The sequence below is a fragment of the Lynx canadensis genome, chromosome E2 (assembly GCF_007474595.2).
Source record: "Lynx canadensis isolate LIC74 chromosome E2, mLynCan4.pri.v2, whole genome shotgun sequence".
NCBI classification, from domain to species: domain Eukaryota; kingdom Metazoa; phylum Chordata; class Mammalia; order Carnivora; family Felidae; genus Lynx; species Lynx canadensis.
Genome location: NC_044317.1, coordinates 55837236 through 55859018, shown reverse-complemented (window position 1 = coordinate 55859018; position 21783 = coordinate 55837236). Strand labels below are relative to the sequence as shown.

General features: G+C 39.7%; 1 protein-coding gene across 1 annotated transcript; it reads left to right on the top strand.

Annotated features, from left to right (window-relative positions):
- Positions 1-8711: 8711 nt before the first annotated feature.
- On the top strand, positions 8712-13129 carry LOC115502185 (zinc finger protein OZF-like). Its single transcript, XM_032591295.1, is given in 8 exon segments — positions 8712-9203; positions 9287-9349; positions 9351-9382; positions 9471-9561; positions 9563-9715; positions 9717-9792; positions 9795-9853; positions 13094-13129. Coding segments are annotated over 8 exon segments (1002 nt in total).
- Positions 13130-21783: the final 8654 nt, after the last annotated feature.

Here is a 21783-nt window from a genome sequence, read left to right as displayed (position 1 = left end):
AAAACAAATAACCCGTGAAGAAATGGGCAGAAAACATGAATAGACACTTCTTTAGAGAAGACATCCAGATGGCCAACAGGCACATGAAAAGATGTTCAGCGTCGCTCCGTATCAGGGAAATACAAATCAAAACCACACTCAGGTATCACCTCACGCCAGTCAGAGTGGCCAAAATGAACAAATCAGGAGACTATAGATGCTGGAGAGGATGTGAGAAACGGGAACCCTCTTGCACTGTTGGTGGGAATGCAAACTGGTGCAGCCGCTCTGGAAAGCAGTGTGGAGGTTCCTCAGAAAATTAAAAATAGACCTACCCTATGACCCAGCAATAGCACTGCTAGGAATTTACCCAAGGGATACAGGAGTACTGATGCATAGGGGCACTTGTACCCCATGTTTATAGCAGCACTCTCAACAATAGCCAAATTATGGAAAGAGCCTAAATGTCCATCAACTGATGAATGGATAAAGAAATTGTGTTTATATACACAATGGAATACTACGTGGCAATGAGAAAAAATGAAATATGGCCTTTTGTGGCAACGTGGATGGAACTGGAGAGTGTGATGCTAAGTGAAATAAGCCATACAGAGAAAGACAGATACCATATGGTTTCACTCTTATGTGGATCCTGAGAAACTTAACAGGAACCCATGGGGGAGGGGAAGGAAAAAAAAAAAAAAAAAGGACGTTAGAGTGGGAGAGAGCCAAAGCATAAGAGACTGTTAAAAACTGAGAACAACTGAGGGTTGATGGGGGTGGGAGGGAGGGGAGGGTGGGTGATGGGTATTGAGGAGGGCACCTTTTGGGATGAGCACTGGGTGTTGTATGGAAACCAATTTGTCAATAAATTTCATATATATAAAAAAAAGAAAAAGAAGTATTCTTAACTAGTAGTAACTTGAAATGTGCATGAATTCAACTCTTCAATAAAACACAAAGGAATTGTATAAAATGAGTCACTCTGTGTTACAATGGCTCACATTTTTTTTTAAGTTTTTATTTATTTATTTTGAGAGAGAGTGTGAGTGAGGGAGGGGCAGAGAGAGAGAGAGAGGAGAGAGAGAGAGAGAGAGAGAGAGAATCTCAACTAGGCTCCACAGTATCACCGCAGAGCCTGATGCAGCGTCAAACTCATAAACTGTGACATCATGACCTTAGCTGAAATCCAGAGTCAGACACTGCATCCAACAAAAACTCAAACATTAGGAGTGGAAAGGAACTTGCTCAGTCTGAAAAAGGTCATTATGAAAATTCCGTGGCTAACACACTCAGTGGTGAACAACTGGAAAACTTCCCCCTCTTACCAACAACAAAACAGGTGTGCCCCATTTTGCCACCACAAATCAACACTCTACTGGAGGTTGTAACCAGAGAAAATACAGAGGAAAAATAATAAAATGTGGTCAGATTGGGAAAGAAATCAAACTAGCTTTATTCATAGCATACATGATCTTATAGTTAGAAATAAAGAATCCTCAAACTTAGAGACAATGTATTGATGGAAGTTACAAAATACAATGCCAACACTCAAAATTCAGTTGCATTTCCATGCAGTTACAACCAGTGGAAAGTAAACAGTTTCATTTACAAGAGCAAGAAAACAAATGGAGATAGATTTAACCATGAGAATGGAAGATTTATACACAGTGAAAACCAAAAAGTTACTGAGGACGATTAAAGAAAACCCTAAATAAATGTCAAGATGTCCTGTGTTTGTGGATTGGAAGACCGTAAAGTGGGAGTCCTCTCCATAGTGATACAAAGAGTAATGCAGTCCTCAGCAAAATCACAACAGCGTGTTTTATACAAATGGGAATCCTGATTCTAAAACTCATATTGAATTGGTAAGGATGCCAAATAACCAAAATAAATGTGAGAAAGCACAAAATTGGAGTGCCTTACAATTCCCAACATAAATCTCACTGCAGTAACTTGGAGTAATCAAAACTGTAATTTCATCAGAGGCTAGAAATGTAGATCAAAGTGATAGAACTGAGCATCCACAAATAAACCCATACATCTGCAATCCATTCCTTTTTCACAAGTGTGCCAAAAACAGACAGTAGGAAAACAATAGTCTCTTAAATGGTACTGGCACAACTAGATATCTGTGTGAGAATGAAATTGAAACTACCTTGTACCATATAAGGAAATCAATTCAGAAGTAATCAAAGACTAAATGTAAGAGCTAAAACTATAAAAGTCTTAAGTGAAAAGTTAGGGTTGAGTCTTTATGACTTTAGGGTTGGCACTGGATTTTTATCCATGACCCCAAAAGCAAAAGAGGGAAAAGACAAAATAAACTGGTCATCATCAGAATTAATCATGTCTGTGCACTGAAGGACATTATCACATTAAGTGAAACAATCTACCAAATGGGAGGAAATAATCTGCCAATCACATATCTATGAAGGGTCTAGACCTAGAATAAAGGAAGAACTTGTACAACTCAACAACCAAAATACAAAGAACCCAACTTAAAAAATGGTCAAAAGATTTTAATAGACATTTCTCCATAGAAGGTACACAAATGAAACCAGCACATGAAGAGATGTTCCATGAAAGTAGTTAGTAAGATGCAAAATTAAAACCACAACGAGATATCCTTTCACACCCACTAGGATGACTGTTGTAAAACAACAACTACAAAAATAGAGAAATTCGAATCATGACACGTTGCTGTAAAAACATAGCTGCTGTGAAAAAGCTTGTGGAAGATTCTGAAAAAATTAAACCATGTGACCTGGTAATTCCACAGCTAGGTACAAACGAAAAGAATTGAAAACAGGTATCCAAACACTTAACTTGTACTAGAAAGTTCATAGCAACCTAGTAACATCAGCAAAGGTAATAACAACAAAATGCCCATCAGTAGTTGAGTGAAAATGGTCTAGTCCTGCAATGGAATACTCTGCAGGCAGAAGAAAGGAAATGGACCACTGATGCATACTATATCATGGATGAACCCAAAACACGATTCTGTGTGAAAGAAGGCAGATGCCAAAGGTCACATTTTTGATACCTTTCCTTTACATGAAAAGATCCAAAATTGGCAAATCCATAGAGACAAAGCACTAGTGGTTGCCAGGGACTGGGGACTAGGAAGTACCTGCTTAGTGGGTAAAGGATTTCCTTTGGGGATGAGACGTGATGTTTGTGCAACATGGTGAATGCACTAAATGTCACTGAATGGTACTTTAAAATGGCTAATTTTATGTTATCTGCTCTTTAAATTATCTTACATGGGTAAAAGAACACTCCAGCCAAGTATAATTTTGCTTCTCTCATTGTGTCAAAATAAGAACAGTTTCCGTGTTCACTTGGTGAAGTGTGTTTTCATTTCAGGGACGGCTGACATTCAGGGATGTGGCCATAGAAATTCTCTCAGGAGGAGTGGGAGTGCCTGGACCCCGCTCAGAGGGCCTTGTACAGGGACGTGATGTTGGAGAACTACAGGAACCTGGTCTCCCTGGGTGAGGATAACTTCCCTCCAGAAGTCGGTAGTTAATTTTATGTGACTTTGCAGTGTCTTGAGAGGCCCCAACTTGATCATAGGAGTTTCACATCCCTATTCTTGAAAGGACTGATTGCAGCCGTTTTGATTGAGAATGGAAAGGCTTCATAATGTGGCAAATGGACTCTAACTTCCCTTTGCTTCCGAAGTTCTGCATTCCTGCTTGTTTAGGTGGTTTCAGAACTTAGCAGTCAGAGAAGCTAAAGGGAGGGAACTGGTGATGGGTGTTCTATGTAAGTGAAGAATCACTAAATTCTACTCCTGAAACCAGTGCTACACTCTGCTAACTAACTAGAATCTAAGTAAAAATCTCGGAGTCTGGGGAATAGGACCTAAAACCCTTGAATTCTTAGCAAAGTCCAATTTCTCTGACCTCTATAAAGACAAGGCTCAGAGGGAATAACATTATTTAAAATTGGGGGAAAAGGAAACATTATGGTGAATTTATTTAAATCTCTGATTCTGTGGTCTTACCCTTGTGCCCTTGTGCTTTTTATTCAGTAGTTCTTAGAAAAGAACCAGATCTCTGCATACTTAAAATACTCCTTAAGCATTCAGGCAGTCAGTTGATTAATTTTCACCCACATATAATGAATGTCCTTTCTTCTTTTCTTTGCTGAACAAAGTGCTGGGCATGTGTTCTGGAAGAGGTAAAGCAGATCATGTTCCGTTTTTCTTTTAACTGGAAATCTCTTCCTGAGCTGAATATCATCCCCATCACCTGTTTCCAGGGAAAAGAGCCCTGGACTGTGGAAAGTGAAGTGAATATAGGGGAACATTCAGGGAATGTATGGGGATGTGAGCACAAGTCCGAGTTCAGATGAGCAGAGAGTAAGCTGCTCCAGTAAATATTGTTTGGGAACAATTTGTGGGAAAATACAAGTTTATTCGTAGGAGCTGTCAGAGGAAATCTTTCCCCACCCACACACACTTCTCATTCTGGTATTCAAATGAGTAAGTCACATGTGTAGAAGTTTAAACTCCCACTGATAGGACCTACAACTGATAGCACCTGGCCCCTCTGACCATACTGGTGCCTTGGTTTGAGGAGGACTGAGCTGAGGCCTCTGTAGTGCAGACCCCAGGACCTATTCACTTTCCGTTTCCATTTTGTATCCCTGGGAGAACTTCTTAGGAGACAAACAAAACGTAGTATCTGTCTAATAAAGTAGACCTAAAGTTTATCTCTTTCTTTCCTGGGCCATCCTGGCTTCTTGAGGTTGAATGCTTGTGCATTAATTAGGAAGAAGTCATGATTTGGATAATTCCAAAAAGTGAAAATCCAAAATTAGATATAGTGTAAGTACAGCACAGCTTACTGATATCTCTAGCGAGCTTTTCTGTGGGAAGAACTTGTATCCTTCCATAGATGTGTAATTGTATTGTATTCCTGGTATACAGAAAGTACCATATTGATATTTTGGGGGGCTTGGTTTTGTTTTGTTTTCTTTTTATTGTTTTAGGAACTCAAGCGGCAGCAGCAATTTTTGTTTTGTTTTAAGTAAACTCTGCACCCATCATGGAGTTTGAACTCACAACCCCAGGATCAAGGGTTGCATGCTCTACTCACTGAGCCAGCCAGGCATCCCTCATTTTTTTTTTTAAACATTTTAATCATCTTCACCCTTTTCTGCCACCGTCCCCTCAATACCTGCCTCTAATAACCACCGGTATGTTCTCTGTATCTAAGAGGGGTTGTTTTGTTTTTTTAAGATTCCACACATAAGAGAAATCATAATGTATTGGTCTTTGACTCATTTCTCTTAATAATGTCCTCAAGGGTCCATCCATGTTGTCACAAATGGCAAGATTCTGTTCTTTTTTATGGCTGGATCATATTGTGTTATATATAACAACTTACCCATTCACCCATCAGTGGACACTTAGATTGTGTCTGTATCTCAGCTACTGTAAATGATGCTGCAGTGAACATCCGAACGCTTCTATCTTTTCGAGTAGTAGTTTTGTTTTCTTCAGATACATACTTAGGTAAAATTGGTGGATCACACAGTAGTTCTCTTAGCTACACCAATTTTGGCTCCACTAACAGTGCACAAATTCTCCACCCCATCAGCAATACTTGTTATGTCTGGTCTTTTTGAGAACTGCCATTCCAATAGGTGGTCAGGTGATATTGTGGTTTTGGTTTGCATTTCGCTGATGATGAATGGACGTTAAGTCTCTTTTCATGGTCCTTTAGGCCATCTCTAGGTCTTCGAAAATATCTATTCAGATCTTCTGCCCATTTCTCTAGTTGGATTATTTGAGCGATTTTTGTCTATGTTTTGGATTATTAGGCCCTTATCAGATACTTAATTTGCTAATATTTTCTCCTATTTATTAAGGATGCCTTTTCATTTGTTGAAAATAGTTTCCTTTGCTGTGCAGACATTTTTAGTTTGATGTAGTCCCACTTACTTCTGCATTTGTTGTTTTTTTCTTTTGCTGTCAACAGTCAAAAACAACAACAAGAAAAAAACCACATCATTCCCTAGACCTCTATCAAGGAACTCATTACCCCCTATCTTATAGGAATTTTTTGGTTTCAGGTCTTAGATTTAAGTCTTTAATCCATTGTGAGTTACTTTTTGTGTATGGCATTAGACATTGGTCGAGTTTCAGTCTTTTGCCTGTGGCTGTCCAGTTTTCCCAAACCATCTACTAAAGAGATTGTTCTTTCTGCATTGTATAGTCATGTCTCTTTGTTGTAAATTAATTGACTGTGTGTGGGTTTATTTCTGAGCTCTTTTCTGGTGATCTGGGGTGTCGATTTTTTATGCTATACCCTTGCTGATTTAAAAAAAATTTTTAATGTTATTTATTTTTGAGACAGAGAGAGACAGAGCATTAATGGGGGAGGGTCAGAGAGAGGGAGACACAGAATCTGCAGCAAGCTTCAGGCTCCAAGCTGTCAGCCACAGAGCCCAACGTGGGGCTTGAACTCAGACTATGAGATCATGATCTGAGCCAAAGTTGGATGCTTAACCAACTGAGCCACCTAGGCGCCCCTAATACCCTGCTGATTTAATTACGCAGCTTTGTAATTAAGGAGTTTGAAATCAGGGCATTTGATGCCTCCAGGTTTGTTTTTTTTCTCAAGATGCTCTGGGCTTTCACAGTCTTCTGTGGTTCCATACACATTTTAGGATTCCTCTATTTCGTGTGTAGGTTTTTTTTTGGGGGACATAAATTTTCAACTCATTTGTGTAAATACCAAGGAGTGTGATTGCTAGATCATATTTAAGAGTACACTTAGTTTTCTAAGAAAGGGCAACTGTCTTCCAAAGTGGCCATACAATTTTGCATTCCCATCAGCAATGAATGAGAGTTCTTACTGTTCCACATTCACACTAGTATTTGGTGTTAGCATTCTGGATTTTCACCATTCTCACGTGTAGTGATATCTCATTGTTACAATACATATTTACCTCAATAAATTTATCTCTTTTTTATTATTTTAAGTTTTGTTTTTTTTTTTTTTGTAAGTTTATTATTTTGGGGGACAGAGAGAGACAGAGCATGAACGGGGGAGGGGCAGAGAGAGAGGGAGACACAGAATCGGAAACAGGCTCCAGGCTCTGAGCCATCAGCCCAGAGCCCGGACGCGGGGCTCGAACTCCAGGACTGCGAGATCGTGACCTGGCTGAAGTCGACGCTTAACCGACTGCGCCACCCAGGCGCCCCTATATCTTTTTTATTAATGTTATTTTTGAGAGAGAGCGAGCATGAACAGGGTACAGGTGAGAGAAGAGGAGAGAGAGACACACACAACACACAGTGTCTGAAGCAGGATCAGGCTCAAGCTGTCAGCACAGAGCCTGAAGCAGGGTTTGAACCTATAAATGGTACGATCATGACCATAGTCAAAGTCGGGCACTCACACAGACTGAGCCTCCCAGACGCCCCTGTGGCATTCTTTAACCTGAGTATTTTGTATATTTTGAAAGCATCCTTTTTTTTTTTTTAAGTTACTGCTCTTAGTCACAGACATATCATTAACTGATTTGCCATAGCTTTTTGTATATAATGATACATTATTTTGGTGAACTTGGGTGGCTCAGGACTGTTAAGCGTTCTAACTCTGGATTTTGGCTGAGATCACGATCTCATAGTTCCTGAGTTTGAGCCCGCATTGTACATTGCACTTACAGTGTGAGGACTTCTTGGGATTCTCTTCTCTCCCTGTCCGTCCCCCCATTCACAAGCTCAGTCTTTAAATAAACTTCAAAAAATTCTTGTGTCTCCTGGAACATGTATATATTATTTAATTCCTTGGAGTATATACCTAAAATGGACATGGATACTTAGTTTGATTAATTTTTAGAGCAAATACTGAAATAAATGTAAAGCCTACAATCTTCCCTACAACACTATACTGTCTCCCCGTTGAATGTTTTCCACTTGTCCTTCATATCCATAGTATAAGTTCTTACAGGATGAGTCAGTATTATGTCTATTGCTACATCAGGTGCTGTTTGTAAGGTCAGGCTTTTAACTTAATAACACAGTCATATTCCTATAGATGTGTAAGTATAAGCACTATCCCCACATTTATAAAAAGAAACTTAAAAACATTGTATTTAGCAATAGTGTTGAAGACCATGTTTGAGAAACTTCCTGTGTTCAGTGTAAAGTATTTTGGTGTGTACTCATGTAATTTACTATAAAATACTTACTTTCCAACTCTGATAGGAAGTACTCTGCTGGATTTGCAATCAAGGAATTATCACCAACAGAGGACATTAATAAAGGCGAATTTTATCACTTAGTGTTATTGGAGAGAAATGAAAGTCATGGCATCAAGGATTTTGATCTCCAGGAAGTCTGGGAAGATATGCATGAGTTTGAAAGTCAGTGGCAATGTGATGCAAGAAATTACAAAGAAGTGCCTTTGACCCATGACAAAATCTCACTTGGAGAAAAGATCAGCAACTTAATCAGTCCTCAGTTACTCTTCCTGAAAAGCAGGGTGTTTCTGTGAGAAACAATACGTACCAGCATTTCATGCATGATGAGCCATTTATAAGGAATTTATTAAAAATGGACAATAACAGAAGTGATGCTGGAAACCAGTACATAAACTGCTTGGAAAATAGAATTGGATTAATTTCTCAGGCACATCTGCCCAAACTGCAGACATTTCATAGTGAGGAGAAAATGTATGAATGTAATCCAACTGAGAAGTCTGTCAGCAATGGTTCCTCAGTCTCACCACTTGAAAGAATTCCTCCCAGTACCAGAAACATTTGGAATAAATCTAGGAAGATTTCTAAATATCCTTTGTTACCTGCACAAGCCAGGAGAGCATAACACTAGAGGAAAATCTTACAAATGTAATGAATGTGGGAAGACTTTTAGCAAAAGCTCAAACCTCATGAGTCATGAGATCATTCATTCTGGACAGAGACCTTATAAATGTAATGACTGTGGCAAAGCCTTTTCTGAGTGCTCACATCTTATTCGACATATGAAAATCCATACTGGAGAGAAACCTTACAGATGTAATGAATGTGTCAAATCCTTTAACAGGGTTTCGAGTCTCACCAGACATCAGAGAGTCCATACAGGAGAGAAACCATATAAATGTAACATATGTGGCAAGGTCTGTAGTCAAAATTCAAACCTTGCAAATCATCAGAAAGTGCATACTGGAGAGAAACCTTACGAATGTAATGAATGTGGAAAGGCATTATCCATCGTTCACAACTTTGGAGTCATGAGAGAGTGCATACTGGTGAGAACCTTACAAATGTAATGAATGCAGCAAAGCCTTTTTCTGAGCGTTCAAATCTTACTCAACACAAGAAAATCCATACTGGAGAGAAACCTTACCAAATGTAATGAGTGTGGCAAAGCTTTTAAACAGTGCTCACATCTCATTAGACATCAGAATACACATCGTGGAGAGAAACCACACAAATGTGATGGTATGTGGCAAGGCTTTTATCCAAAGTTCTAGCCTTATAGAACATCAGAGGATTCATACAGGAGAAAAACCGTATAAATGTAGTGAATGTGATAAAGCTTTTATCAGACGTTCACACCCTCTTGAGTCATGAGAGAACTCATACTGGAGAGAAACCTTACAAATGTAGTGAGTGTGGCAAAGCCTTTGCTGAGCGCTCAAATCTTACTCAACATAAAAAAATCCATACTGGAGAGAAACCTTACAAATGTAATGAGTGTGGCAAAGCTTTTAACCCAATTTGCAAAGCTTAGTAGGCATCGGAAAATGCACACTGGAGAGAAGCCACACAAATGTAATGTGTGTGACAAGGCTTTACCCGAAATTCAAGCCTTGTGGAACATCAGCGAATTCATACAGGAGAAAACCTTGTAAACATAATAAATATGCTAAGGTTTTCACCAAATGTTCAGACCTTTAGAGTCATGAGAGAAGTATACTGGAGAGAAACCATACAAATGTATTGAGTGGCAAAGCCTTTAGGGAGCATTCACATCTTATTCAGCATAAGAAAATCCATATTGGAGAGAAACCTTATAAAATGTATGAGTGTGGCAAAGCTTTTACTCGATTTGCAAAACTTACTAGGCATCAGAAAATACACTGTGAAAATAAAGTATAAACCTAATATGTGTGGCAGTGCTTTATTCAAAGCTCAAGCTTTGCAGATCATCAAAGAACTCATAATAGAAAGAAACCTTACAAATAAAATGAGCAAGTGTTCAAGCCTTACTCAACATCAGAGATTCCATCAGGGAGAGGAACCCATGTGGAACTAATGTATGAGGGAAAGCTGATAACCAGGGTTCACACCTCACCTGATATCTGAAACAATCTCTGAAAAAAGCACACAAATGGATGTATGGCAAGGCTTATCAAAGCTTATTATACCTTATGGAACATAATTACTATTAGAGGGAAGCCTTACAGATGTAATGAGTGTGATCAGGTTTATTAAAAAGTAGAAATTGGGGAGGGGGATAAACAAGGTTAATGGATTAAGAGATACAGACTTCGAGTGATTAAAAAGACAGTAACAGTGATTTTAAACACATGATTAAAAAAATGTACAACTTTGTGCTTTGTGGTCTTGAAGAAATTCACATAACATGGGAACCATACATATGTGTCAAGTTCTGTACTTCAGGACACACCAAAGACTTCATACTGGACAGAAACATTACACATTTGTAATGAAGGTAATTTTTTTTTTTGAATGATTATTTTTGAAAGAGAAACACAGTGTGAGTGGGGGAGGGGCAGAGAGAGAGAGAGAGAGAGAGAGGGGAGAGATACAGAATCTGAAGTAGGCTCCAGGCTCTGAGCTGTCAGCACAGAGTCTGACATGGGGCTTGATCCCACCAATTGTGAGATCATGACCTGAGCTGAAGTTGGACGCTTAACTGCCTGAACCACCCAGGTGAAGGTCATCATTTCTTTAGACAATTCTGTCAATATAAAAATTCATACTAGGGGGAACTAGGTCTGTGTTGTGAATTAACCAATCATCGGTGTTAAATTCCACAGAAAATTAAAATTATTTAAAACTCATGAGATGAAGTGTGTCAATGGAACAAGTGTATCTGTGGAACGACCTACTAATCATCTTCTGTTTAAATCTTCTTTAAAAAATTTTATTTTTCTCTCTACATCTAACCGTGGGGCTCATTCACAACCCTGAGATCATGAGTCACATGCTATTCTGGATGAGCCAGCCAGGCACCCCTATAACTTTTTTTACTCAATTATTTGAGGTTTCCTTTTTCTTTTTTTTTATTAATGTTTTTTTTTTTATTATTTGTTTTTTAATTTACATCCAAGTTAGCATGTGGTGCAACAATGATTTCAGGAACAGATTCCTTAATGCCCCTTACCCATTTAGCCCATCCTCCCTCCCACAACTTCTCCAGCAACCCTCTGTTTGTTTATATTTAAGAGTTGATTATTTGAGGATTTGTGAGGCTACATTATTATTGATGACTTACAACTTCAAGTTTGCAATCCACTGATGTTCTACTTTACACGTGTTTTATTATCAACCATGGTTTTCACAGAGAAAGGATTGGTTATGTGAAAGGAATGTGGGGCTTAGTCATACCTGTATATCCTGGAAAGGCTAGGATGCTAATTTTAAGATACAGTGTAGTATAAATTTGAGATCATGAGTAGTGACGGAATAGATGTAAAGTATTATCTATATTGCCATGTTTTCTGTGGTCACAGCCTCTCCTCTAGATTGGTTAGTATGATTGAGAGTCTTTGTTGATTAGTACAGGAAACAATTCCTCTATCAGATGATCATGAAATACTGTAGGTGGGGACACTGAGAGAATGTGATTTTCTTTTTTTTTTTTTTTTTAATTTTTTTTTTCAACGTTTATTTTTGGGACAGAGAGAAACAGAGCATGAACGGGGGAGGGGCAGAGAGAGAGGGAGACACAGATTGGAAACAGGCTCCAGGCTCTGAGCATCAGCCCAGAGCCTGACGCGGGGCTCGAACTCACGGACCGCGAGATCGTGACCTGGCTGAAGTCGGACGCTTAACCGACTGCGCCACCCAGGCGCCCCAAGAGAATGTGATTTTCATGTGAGTGATGGCTTACTAGGAGTGGCATATGTGGTAGAGAAAATGGAGGGGGAATGATGGTCTCTCCCTCTTTTGAAAGGTAATGTATAAAATTACTCTTATTTTTGAAAACTCAAGGTTATAGAGGTCATTTTAATCAGAACCAAGGTAGGGGTTCTTGGGTGGCTCAGTATGTTGAGTGTCTGACTTGATATCAGTTCAGGGTTGTGTCGTTGGGCTTTCTGCTGAGTGTGGAGCCTGTGTAAGATTCTCTCTGCCCCTCTCACCTACTTGTGCTGTCTGAAAAAACAACAAACAAAATGCAAAACTAGTACGCTTGTGAGGATTGAAACTTGGATTTTGATACATTTTGATTTATTGTACCCAATTTCTCAGATAATATCTAAGTATGTAAAATATAGGCTTTTGTGTAACCCTCAATGAATGATGTTTTATTAGCCCATGTGCATCCCACCTCATTGGGCCATTTCATAATGAACACTAATAATACATCCTTGTCCTCTCTAGGTTGAGTGTCATCCATAACATTTTTTTTTCCGTGTTAGATTCAAACCTGCAGTTGTAGAAATATATATTCATAAGTTCAATTTGGGAGTTACACACTCCATAGCATATCCCAGATTATTTTTGTGGCTGTAATGAAAATAACATAGCAATGCAATTTCAACTCTCACCCTTGACAACCTGCCTTCCCATTCAGAAATATACACCATATGATTCTATTTCAGCATGTCTTTTGTACTGAAATAAGACATGTGTTGCACGTTACATTAAGAGAATAGAAAAGTCGTGGGTATATGAAAACTATTAGGAACTAAAAGAATATTTCAGAGGTCAGGATAAAGGTAACAATGTATACTTTGTGCTGGAGTGCTCAGGGGAATAATTTGAAAAGAGAAATCTTCATGAGTTTACTCTCAAGAATGAACATACTCAATGGGAATCTTTTTTGATAACTAGAAATCTCATTACCTTCTAAAACATTTTTTGCTCGTTTTCACTTGTGCTTACTCCACTGGAACAGATGGCAGATGTCAAGAATGATGACTCCATTGTCTGAATTGTAAGGAGAATGTTTATTACATAATGATGCTTCTCGGGAGAGCAGGGTAGGGCTCTCAAGTTCTGAAGATGGGTAGAGAAAGCAGGAAATGGTGACTACATTGTTATGATGCATCCTGTGTGGGGCTGGGGAGATGGTACTCATTGCACTGTGAACTTACAACTATTGCCAAGGGATGGCCTCTTGGGCGTCATTATTGGCTTGCCCTGACCAGATAACAATGGTTTCAGGCAATACCCACATGAGGTCATCTTTGACCAGAACCACTGAAAGTGTATCATGCAAATACCAATGAGGAAGAGCAAGTGGGTGGAGGAAAGCAGCAGAAAATTGCCCGAATGGGAACATATTTACAGTGGATTGGGAATATCCACAATTGGTGTGTGGCTTGGTGAAATGTGATATTAAGTTTCTACTGGAGACATTTAAATTTTGGGACTCCTTGTACTTAGAATTTTTAAAATTTTAACAATAGAACTCCCCAGAGGGCTTAAGAGCATATGTGATAGATCCAAAACCATGACCTGTTTGGAGAATGCACAGACCTATTTCTTTATGGCAGCCTTACCACTATTGAGAGAACACAGCAGTGAGGTGGGGTAATGAATTAGTGGAAAGATGGTAAATACCATTTGTGAAAACTGTCTAGGGAGTTGATCCCAGGACTTGTTAAGATACATACTTTCCCTGTTGTCTACCCTTATACCCAGCCAAGGGTTTATTGCTTCTTCCACTTACGAATGTGTACCAAGTAGTGCCTGGTGGGTCTTTTACGCCTCAGTTATATCTTCAATGTCAATATCATCAAAAAGTTTTTAACCTGTAATAAGATACTGTACTTGCAAATTGAAAAGTAACAATTGCATATTCCATGTTCTCTTCATGAGTACAAGACCTACTCCCAATTATTCTTAGTTTTCCAATTGAGGCCAATCTTGTGTCACCATTGCCGTTTCATTATGTTTCATATCCCAAATTTTATACTAATTCAGATGTGATGAGAATGTGACTGTGCTAAGTTGGCAAACTTTTATGTAAGGAACATACAGTAGATATTTTATTCTTTGTAGGCCATACTGTTTCTGTTACCACTCTTCCAGTATGTCCTTACTGGGTCAAAAGTACCTAAATATGAGTGTGGCTGCATTCCAGTTACACTTCACGTAAAAACAGATGGTAGGCTGTACTTGGCTCATGTTCTGTAGGTGGCAGACTCCTGATCTACACAAAGGAATTATGAGCACTAGAGTAGTGGGTTGCCTGGGTGGCTCAGTTGGTTAAGCATCCAACTTCGGCTCAGGTCATGATCTCACAGTTTGTGAGTTCAAGCCCCGCATTTGGCTTTGTGCTGACAGCTTAGAGCCTGGAGCCTGCTTCTAATTCTGTGTCTCCCTCTCTGCTCCTCCCCCACTCATGCTCTGTCTCTCTCTCCTTCAAAAATAAAAACATTTTTAAAAAATTAAAAAAAAAGAGCACTAGAAGTAGTAGCTATATGGGTAAATAAAAACTGTCTTTCCTATTTTTAAGCCTCTTTATAGTGGACGGTTTAAGAAACTAACAGTCTAGGGGCATCTGGGTGGCTCAGTTGGTTGAGCGTCCGACTTAGATGCAGGTCATGATTTCAAAGCTCGTGAGTTTGAGCCCCGCATCGGGCTCTGTGCTGACAGCTTGGAGCCTGGAGCCTGCTTCAGATTCTGTCTCCCTCTCTCTCTGCCCTTCCTCTGCTCACTGTCTATCTCTCAAAAATAAATAAATGTGAAAAAAGAAAAGAAGCTAACAGTCTAGTATATATGTGTATAGTGTATGTAAAAGTAGTCTATACTAATGGTAGCATGGGGCAGGAGTGGAGAAATGGAAGTCCTTGTAGAAAGGAAAGGTCGGGTGCTCCATGTGAAGAAGTATAAACTCACATGAAGGTATAATGTGGTCAGCTGTATAGGATAACTCCTAAAGCAAACACATAAAAAATAGTTATTGCTAACACCAGTAAACAAAGAAACAAACAAAAAGTATTTAAAGCAAAATTATCTATAAAAATTGTATTTCATGGGCACCTGGGTGGCTCAGCCCATTAAGGGTCTGACTTCATTCAGGTGATGATCTCACGGCTAATGAGTTTTAGGCCCTGCATCTAGCTCTGTGCTGACAGCTCAGAGCCTGGAGCTTGCTTCAGATTCTGTTTCCATCTCTCTGCCCTTCCCTCACTCAAGCACAGTATTTCTCTCTCTCTCTCTCTCTCTCTCTCTCTCTCTCTCTCTCTCCCTCTGTCTCTCTCTCCCTCTGTCTCTCTCTCCCTCTGTCTCTCTCTCCCTCTGTCTCTCTCTCTCTCTCTCTCTCAAAAAGAAACATTAACAAAAATTCAAAAATAATATTCATATATTTCAAAGAAGACAGAAAAAGAACAAAGGAGACGTTACAAAAGCAATAGCAAGATAATTTATATATTAATATCTGTAAAACAGACTTAAGGCCCTGTTGTAAAGCAAACATTGCCACTGATTTTTTTTAGTTTTATTTTAAGACCGAGAGAGAGGGAGAGAGGGAATCTGAAGCAGGCTGTATGCTGTCAGTGTAGGCCCAACATGGGGCTGAATCTCAAGAGCCATGAGATCATCACCTGAGCTGAAATCAAGAGTCTTGCACCTAACCATGTGAGCCAACCAGTGGACCCCATGAATTGAATTTTTAAAAGACACGTAGCAAAATATTTCTTACAACAAATTCACTTCAAAAATTAAGGACACAAAGTAAATCATGGAAAAAATAAACATAAATGGTATTAACAATAGAGTAGCTATATCAGATTAAAGTTAATTAAAGAGCAAATTCTATGACCAGGGATAGTGAAATCTATTTCATAGTCATAAAGGGATACATTCCCCAGAATGACATGAGAATCCTAAACCATACACGTGGCAACAGAACTTCAAAACCCCTGAGAAAACGGACAGGAACGCAATGACAGACCAATCAACAATGACAGTCAGAGATCTCCATGTCCCTTCTCTCCAGAATAGAACAAGTAGACAAAATCAGTACCTCGGCGACTGTAACATGACTATCAAGGAAACTGCCCCAAATGACATTTACAGAGCTGTGAGATAAAAGAAATTATGTATTGTTCTCTGCCCCTGGCTCCTGCACAGAACTCCTAACATCCTTGTATTTCCTAAGTGACGAGGGTAACAGCAGCATCTTTTGTTATAATGAGGCCTCTCCTGTGTGGGCTCTTTGGGTGGGGCTGCTCACCGGAAGGATGGTGATTTTGAGCCTTATCCCCTCATCCTCCAGAGAGAGGACCTGGTCTGGAAATGGAGTTAATGACTGGTCATGCATATATGAGGAAGTCTCCTCAAAAGCCCAATGGCTGGAGATTCAGAGAGATTTCAGGCTGGCGAACACCACCCCTCCAGGAGGTGACACACCCCAACTCCATGGGGACAGAAGCTTCTGCACTGAGGACCTTCCCAGACCTCATCCCGTGTGTCTCTTCATCTGACTGTGCATCCGTATCCTGTATCATAGCCTGTAATAAACTGGTAAATGTGTTTCGCCGAGTTCTGTGAGGGGCTCTAGCAGGCTAGTCAAAGACAATGAGGGGGTTGTTGGCACCTCTGATCTAGACCAGTTTGCAGAAGCACGTGCATCAGCCTGGACTTACACCTGGTGGCTGGAGTGTGTGGAGGGGCATCCAGGGAGAGGGTGTCACAGTTGAGGTGAATGGTAGGAAACCAGCTGGTGTCGGAGACTGCTTATTAGTGGGGGAAACCCTCCACGTATTTGTGACCGGAAGTGTCAGAAGTGAAGTCTTCTGTGTGAGTAGTGAGGGAGACAGGATAGAAGCACACAGTAGGGGAAAAAACAGACTTCTTCCCTACACAGGAGAAATACTGATTTTTTTCATTTATAAGAACGCTCCACCTAACCAGGGAATTAAACACAATCTTTTAAAGTGCACACAGTACTTTACCAAGAGAAACCATATTCTGGCCCATCAAACTAGTCTTGCTAAATTTTAAAAGAATTCACATCACACAAAATATGTGTATGACCACCATGGAATTATGATAGAAATCACTAATAGAAAAGCCTCTGGAAAATCCACAAATACTTGGAAAACAATGACCTCCTTGTGACTAACCCTGGGACAAAGAAGATGTAGAGAAAGAAATGAGAATGTAGCCTGAAGTGAATGAAAATGAAAGCAGAACATTCATAATTTGCCACCACAGCGGGAGAAACTGAAGACCACGTCCTTGGAAAAGGGCTAGCCACAGAACACCTAAGCCAAAGACTCTTCCTTTTTGTTTGTTTGTTTCCTTTGGGTGTTTGCCAAGGAGTGTGAACCTCCTCCTAAGTGAGCTCATGCAGTTCTGAGGCTTACTTAGGTGAAGCAGGACAGTGAAGAAGGCAAGGTTCTTGAGGTTATTTATAAATATTTGATTGTGATAAACCAGTTGAAAATGTTGTAACTGAGAACACATAGTCCACTGAGGGTAGTTGGATTGTAAAGGGCAATATATTTCTAGATGCATTAAAATAAATGGGGGCACCTGGGTGGCAGAGTCGGTTGAACAGAGCATGGAGCTCCCTTAAATTTCTCTCTCCCTCTCTCTGTCTCTGCCCCTACCCCACGCGTGCATGAGCTCTCTCACGAAATAAATAAACTTACAAAATTAAAACAATAAAATTAAAAATAAATGGAAATTTTAATGGAAGTAGAGAATATAAAATGGCAGATATGAGGGTAGTAATATAGGGAGGGAGTAAGTGAAAACATGATTTCAAAGGTGGTACAATTACTGGAGACAATGACTTTGGGTAGTTAAGAAGGGTAAGGAAAAAAGAAAAGGTCACAAAGTACCAGTCAGCTTTCTAGAAGGGTTTTCTATGGTAGCAAATATCCCTGAATTCTCTTGGGTTCATCAGAACAAACATTTATTTCTTCCTCATATCACTTCTATCATTAGTCACCTCTTGCTTGGTTCTATCATTTGAGTCTGGGACTCAGGACAGAACTTTAGTCTATGTGGTTATAACTATTCTTGCGCCAGAGAGAAGAGAAGGAGCAAACAAAGCTTTGAAAGCTTCTGTTTACACTTAAAATATGCCATTCTACTCACACCGCATTAGTCAAGGTGGCTATAAATTGGGAAGGACGTGTAGTCCCCTCAAAAAGAAGAAGGGTTGCCTAAGTCATGTGGCCAAGCTTGATATCAAAGAGCAGAGACATATAATCTCACAAGAGGGTGATAATTAATTGGAAATATTACAATGTACGATAGTACAACTTCTATCAGGAATCATTTATCCCTTCTTTGTATTTCACACAAAATACACTTAGGTTTGTCCCGAAAGAAAAAATTTCTACCCAAACATGACTACAGTCACATGGGAGGGTGTTGCAACGGTCTCGTGAGATTCCTCTTGGTTGAGAGCCTGACGTGGAGTCCTCACTCCTAACACATTATGGTGGAACAGAAAAAAACTCAATAAACCCTCCCATTCCGAAAAGGAAAGGGAAGGAGGGACCCAGCAGTCTCTGGTCCACAGCAAACAGGGAGGGGCAGGAATGAGGAAGGATCTTTTCTTAGGTTCCTGCTTTTCCCCTGAGAATAGCTTTCCAGTCCTTTGTGTTTCACCGTTCTTGACTTCATGTAGTTACATCTGCTAAAGTGTCAGAAACCCTGTCTTCCTTGCACAACCAGCCGTTTTCCGCAGTGACCTCCTTGCCATCATAATGTACATCACCAAACATTACTGCATGATCACAGTTTCCTTCTGGTGCAAACTTGGCGCATCGTGGACAGCACAATATTTTTAAACAGCACTTTATGTGATACCAAACAGCTACATCTATTAGCTATACCCACCATATTTAGCTAGACATGCCATGCTCTTCGTATTTATTTCAGGGTCATTGAGCCTCTCGGGCCCCTCTAATAGAGCCACATCTGTGCTTTCCATTCACTAAGCCATGCTGTCCAAGAGAAGCAATCCCACAGGACCTACTGTAGTCAACGGCAGGGAACTTCATAGGGCATTAATTAGGGCCATGTCTTTCATGTAGACTTTGCCATGATTTTGAATTTTAACTTGTCCTTGACCTCAAAGGATTTATTAATGGTCAGTTTTACCCGCTAGAGATGAGGCACAGTTACGTCCTTAAATCCTACTTGCAAATCAGGTCATTCACTTCTGACATCAGGTCTTTCTTGGAATACTGTGTTAAATGCAGCTGAGAACAAAGTGGCATGGTAGTATCTTTTGCTTTCCTGATCTCTATATCGGTGGAATTGATATAAAGAGGTTAGGGGCGCCTGGCGACTTCAGCCAGGTCACGATCTCGCGGTCCGTGAGTTCGAGCCCCGCGTCAGGCTCTGGGCTGATAGCTCGGAGCCTGGAGCCTGTTTCCGATTCTGTGTCTCCCTCTCTCTCTGCCCCTCCCCCGTTCATGCTCTGTCTCTCTCTGTCCCAAAAATAAATAAACGTTGAAAAAAAAAATTTAAAGAGGTGATAACCATACCCCACCTCGGGAGCATTTGCAAAGTTCTGGGGACAATTTTAATGTCATCATTGAGGTGGTTCTACTGGTATCTAGTGGGTACAGGCCAACAATGCTGCTAAATATCCCACAATGCACAGTACAGCTTCATACATGAAAGAGTTATCTGAGCCCCAATGTCTACAGAATAGTATAACTTATACCATGTAAACCTCAATCAAAAGAAAGCAGGAATGTCTATATTAATACCAGATAGAACAAATTTCAGAGAAAACAAAATTACTGAGGATAGAGGGGGAAATTACATGATTGACGGGTGAAACAAGGTAACTTTGCAATGCTGAGTGTGTATCCACCAAAGAATAGCTGCAAAATATGTTAACCATCAAATGATAGAACTAAAAGGAGAAACAGACAAATTGACAATTACAGCTCGAGACTTCTCTCGATAATTGATAGAATAATGACAGAAAGTCAGCAGGACACTGGTTAACACTACAACACCATCAAGTCACATGATCTCATCAACATTTTTATAACACCACCCAAACACAGGAGATTACACATTTTTTTTTCCCCTCAAGAACATATGCCAAGACAGTTCTTCTGCTGGGTCCTAAGGCACCCTTCAACAAATTCAAAAGAACAGAATCATAGAGTGTGTCACTGCCCACAATGGAATCCAAATCCAAAAAGAAAACAAAACAAAAAAATTAACTGGAAAATCTCCAAACATTTGGAAACTAAACAAAATACTTTCAAATACCCCACAGTTCAAAGTGGAAGACTCAAGCGAAATATACAGGCTGAAAGAAAATGAAAATACAACCTGCCATTTCTGTGAGGTTCAACTAAAGCAGTACTGAGAAGGAAACTGATAGGACTCAATGTACTAGAAAAGAGGGAAAATATCCAAGAATAATCTTAGTTGCAGTAAGAAATCAGAAGGAAAAAAAAGAAACACAACCGAAGCAGAAAGAAGGAAATCATAAAGGCAAGAGCAAAAATAAGTAAAACTGAACACAGGAAAACAGTAGAGACAATAAAGCAAAGAGATGGTTCACTGAAAAAAATAAGGTTCATCATTCACTAGCAAAACTACCAAATGGTATAAGAGAAAACACAAATTCCTCCTAACAAATTAAAAAGGGAATATTACTCCAGAACCTGGAGACATCAAAAGGGTAGTAAGGGATTAATACAAAACTCTACACAGATATACTTGAAAATTTAGGTGAAATAGATCAATTCCTCTAAAGGTACACCTTACCACAAGTCACCCATGTGAAAGAAATGATAGGAATGCTTTGAATTGCAGAATAAGGTTGTAATCTTGAAATTCCCTCCCAAAAAAGAAACCTGCAGGTACATAGAGTGAGTGTTGAGAGTTTAGCTAATACTGGTGCCTCAGGATCCATTCTGTGTGGCCAGGTGGTCTGTAGGGACCTTGAACTGATACTACCCTTTCCCTTGAGCACATACCCTAATAAGAGCCCACGAAGTCAGAAGCAAACTACCTTTTCTTTCAAAGGTGTCCATATTGCCTTGGTGGTGATTTCAAAAGCAATACTACTCCTTTTGAAACAAACTACATCGTGTACTCCAGCTTCAAATTGCTACTCATCTCCTGCACCAAGCTTGATGAAAGGGCCCTCCATAACCTCTTGTATCCTCAAGTTTGAAAAGCAGAAGTCCATCTTGAAATCTCTTTCTCCCCAACCATGCCAACTACCATCAAGATTTAATACAGAACAGTCTGCCTTCTAAACATCTCAAAAGTACATTCAGTCTTTTCCCACATACCCAATGTTTACTGACTGCCTCTCACTTGCACCCTTTCTAAAATTCACCTGACACCTCTTCCTATGTTCCTCTTTGTCCCCCACAGTTTACTCTTCAAATGTTGAGCAGAAAACATTTTCATGCACTCATCTTGCTCCATAAGCATTACCATATTTCACATGTCCCCAGTTTCCCTTAGGATATAAAGCACAATATTCACGACATAGCCTCCAAAGCCAGCAGTAAGTAAACCTGGTTTTCCCTCCACCTTCACACTAGGCCACTTGTATCACAAATCAGGATTCACAATTCCAATCTTGTGAACTTGGTACATCTTGGGAAATTTTATTATCTCAATTTGAAA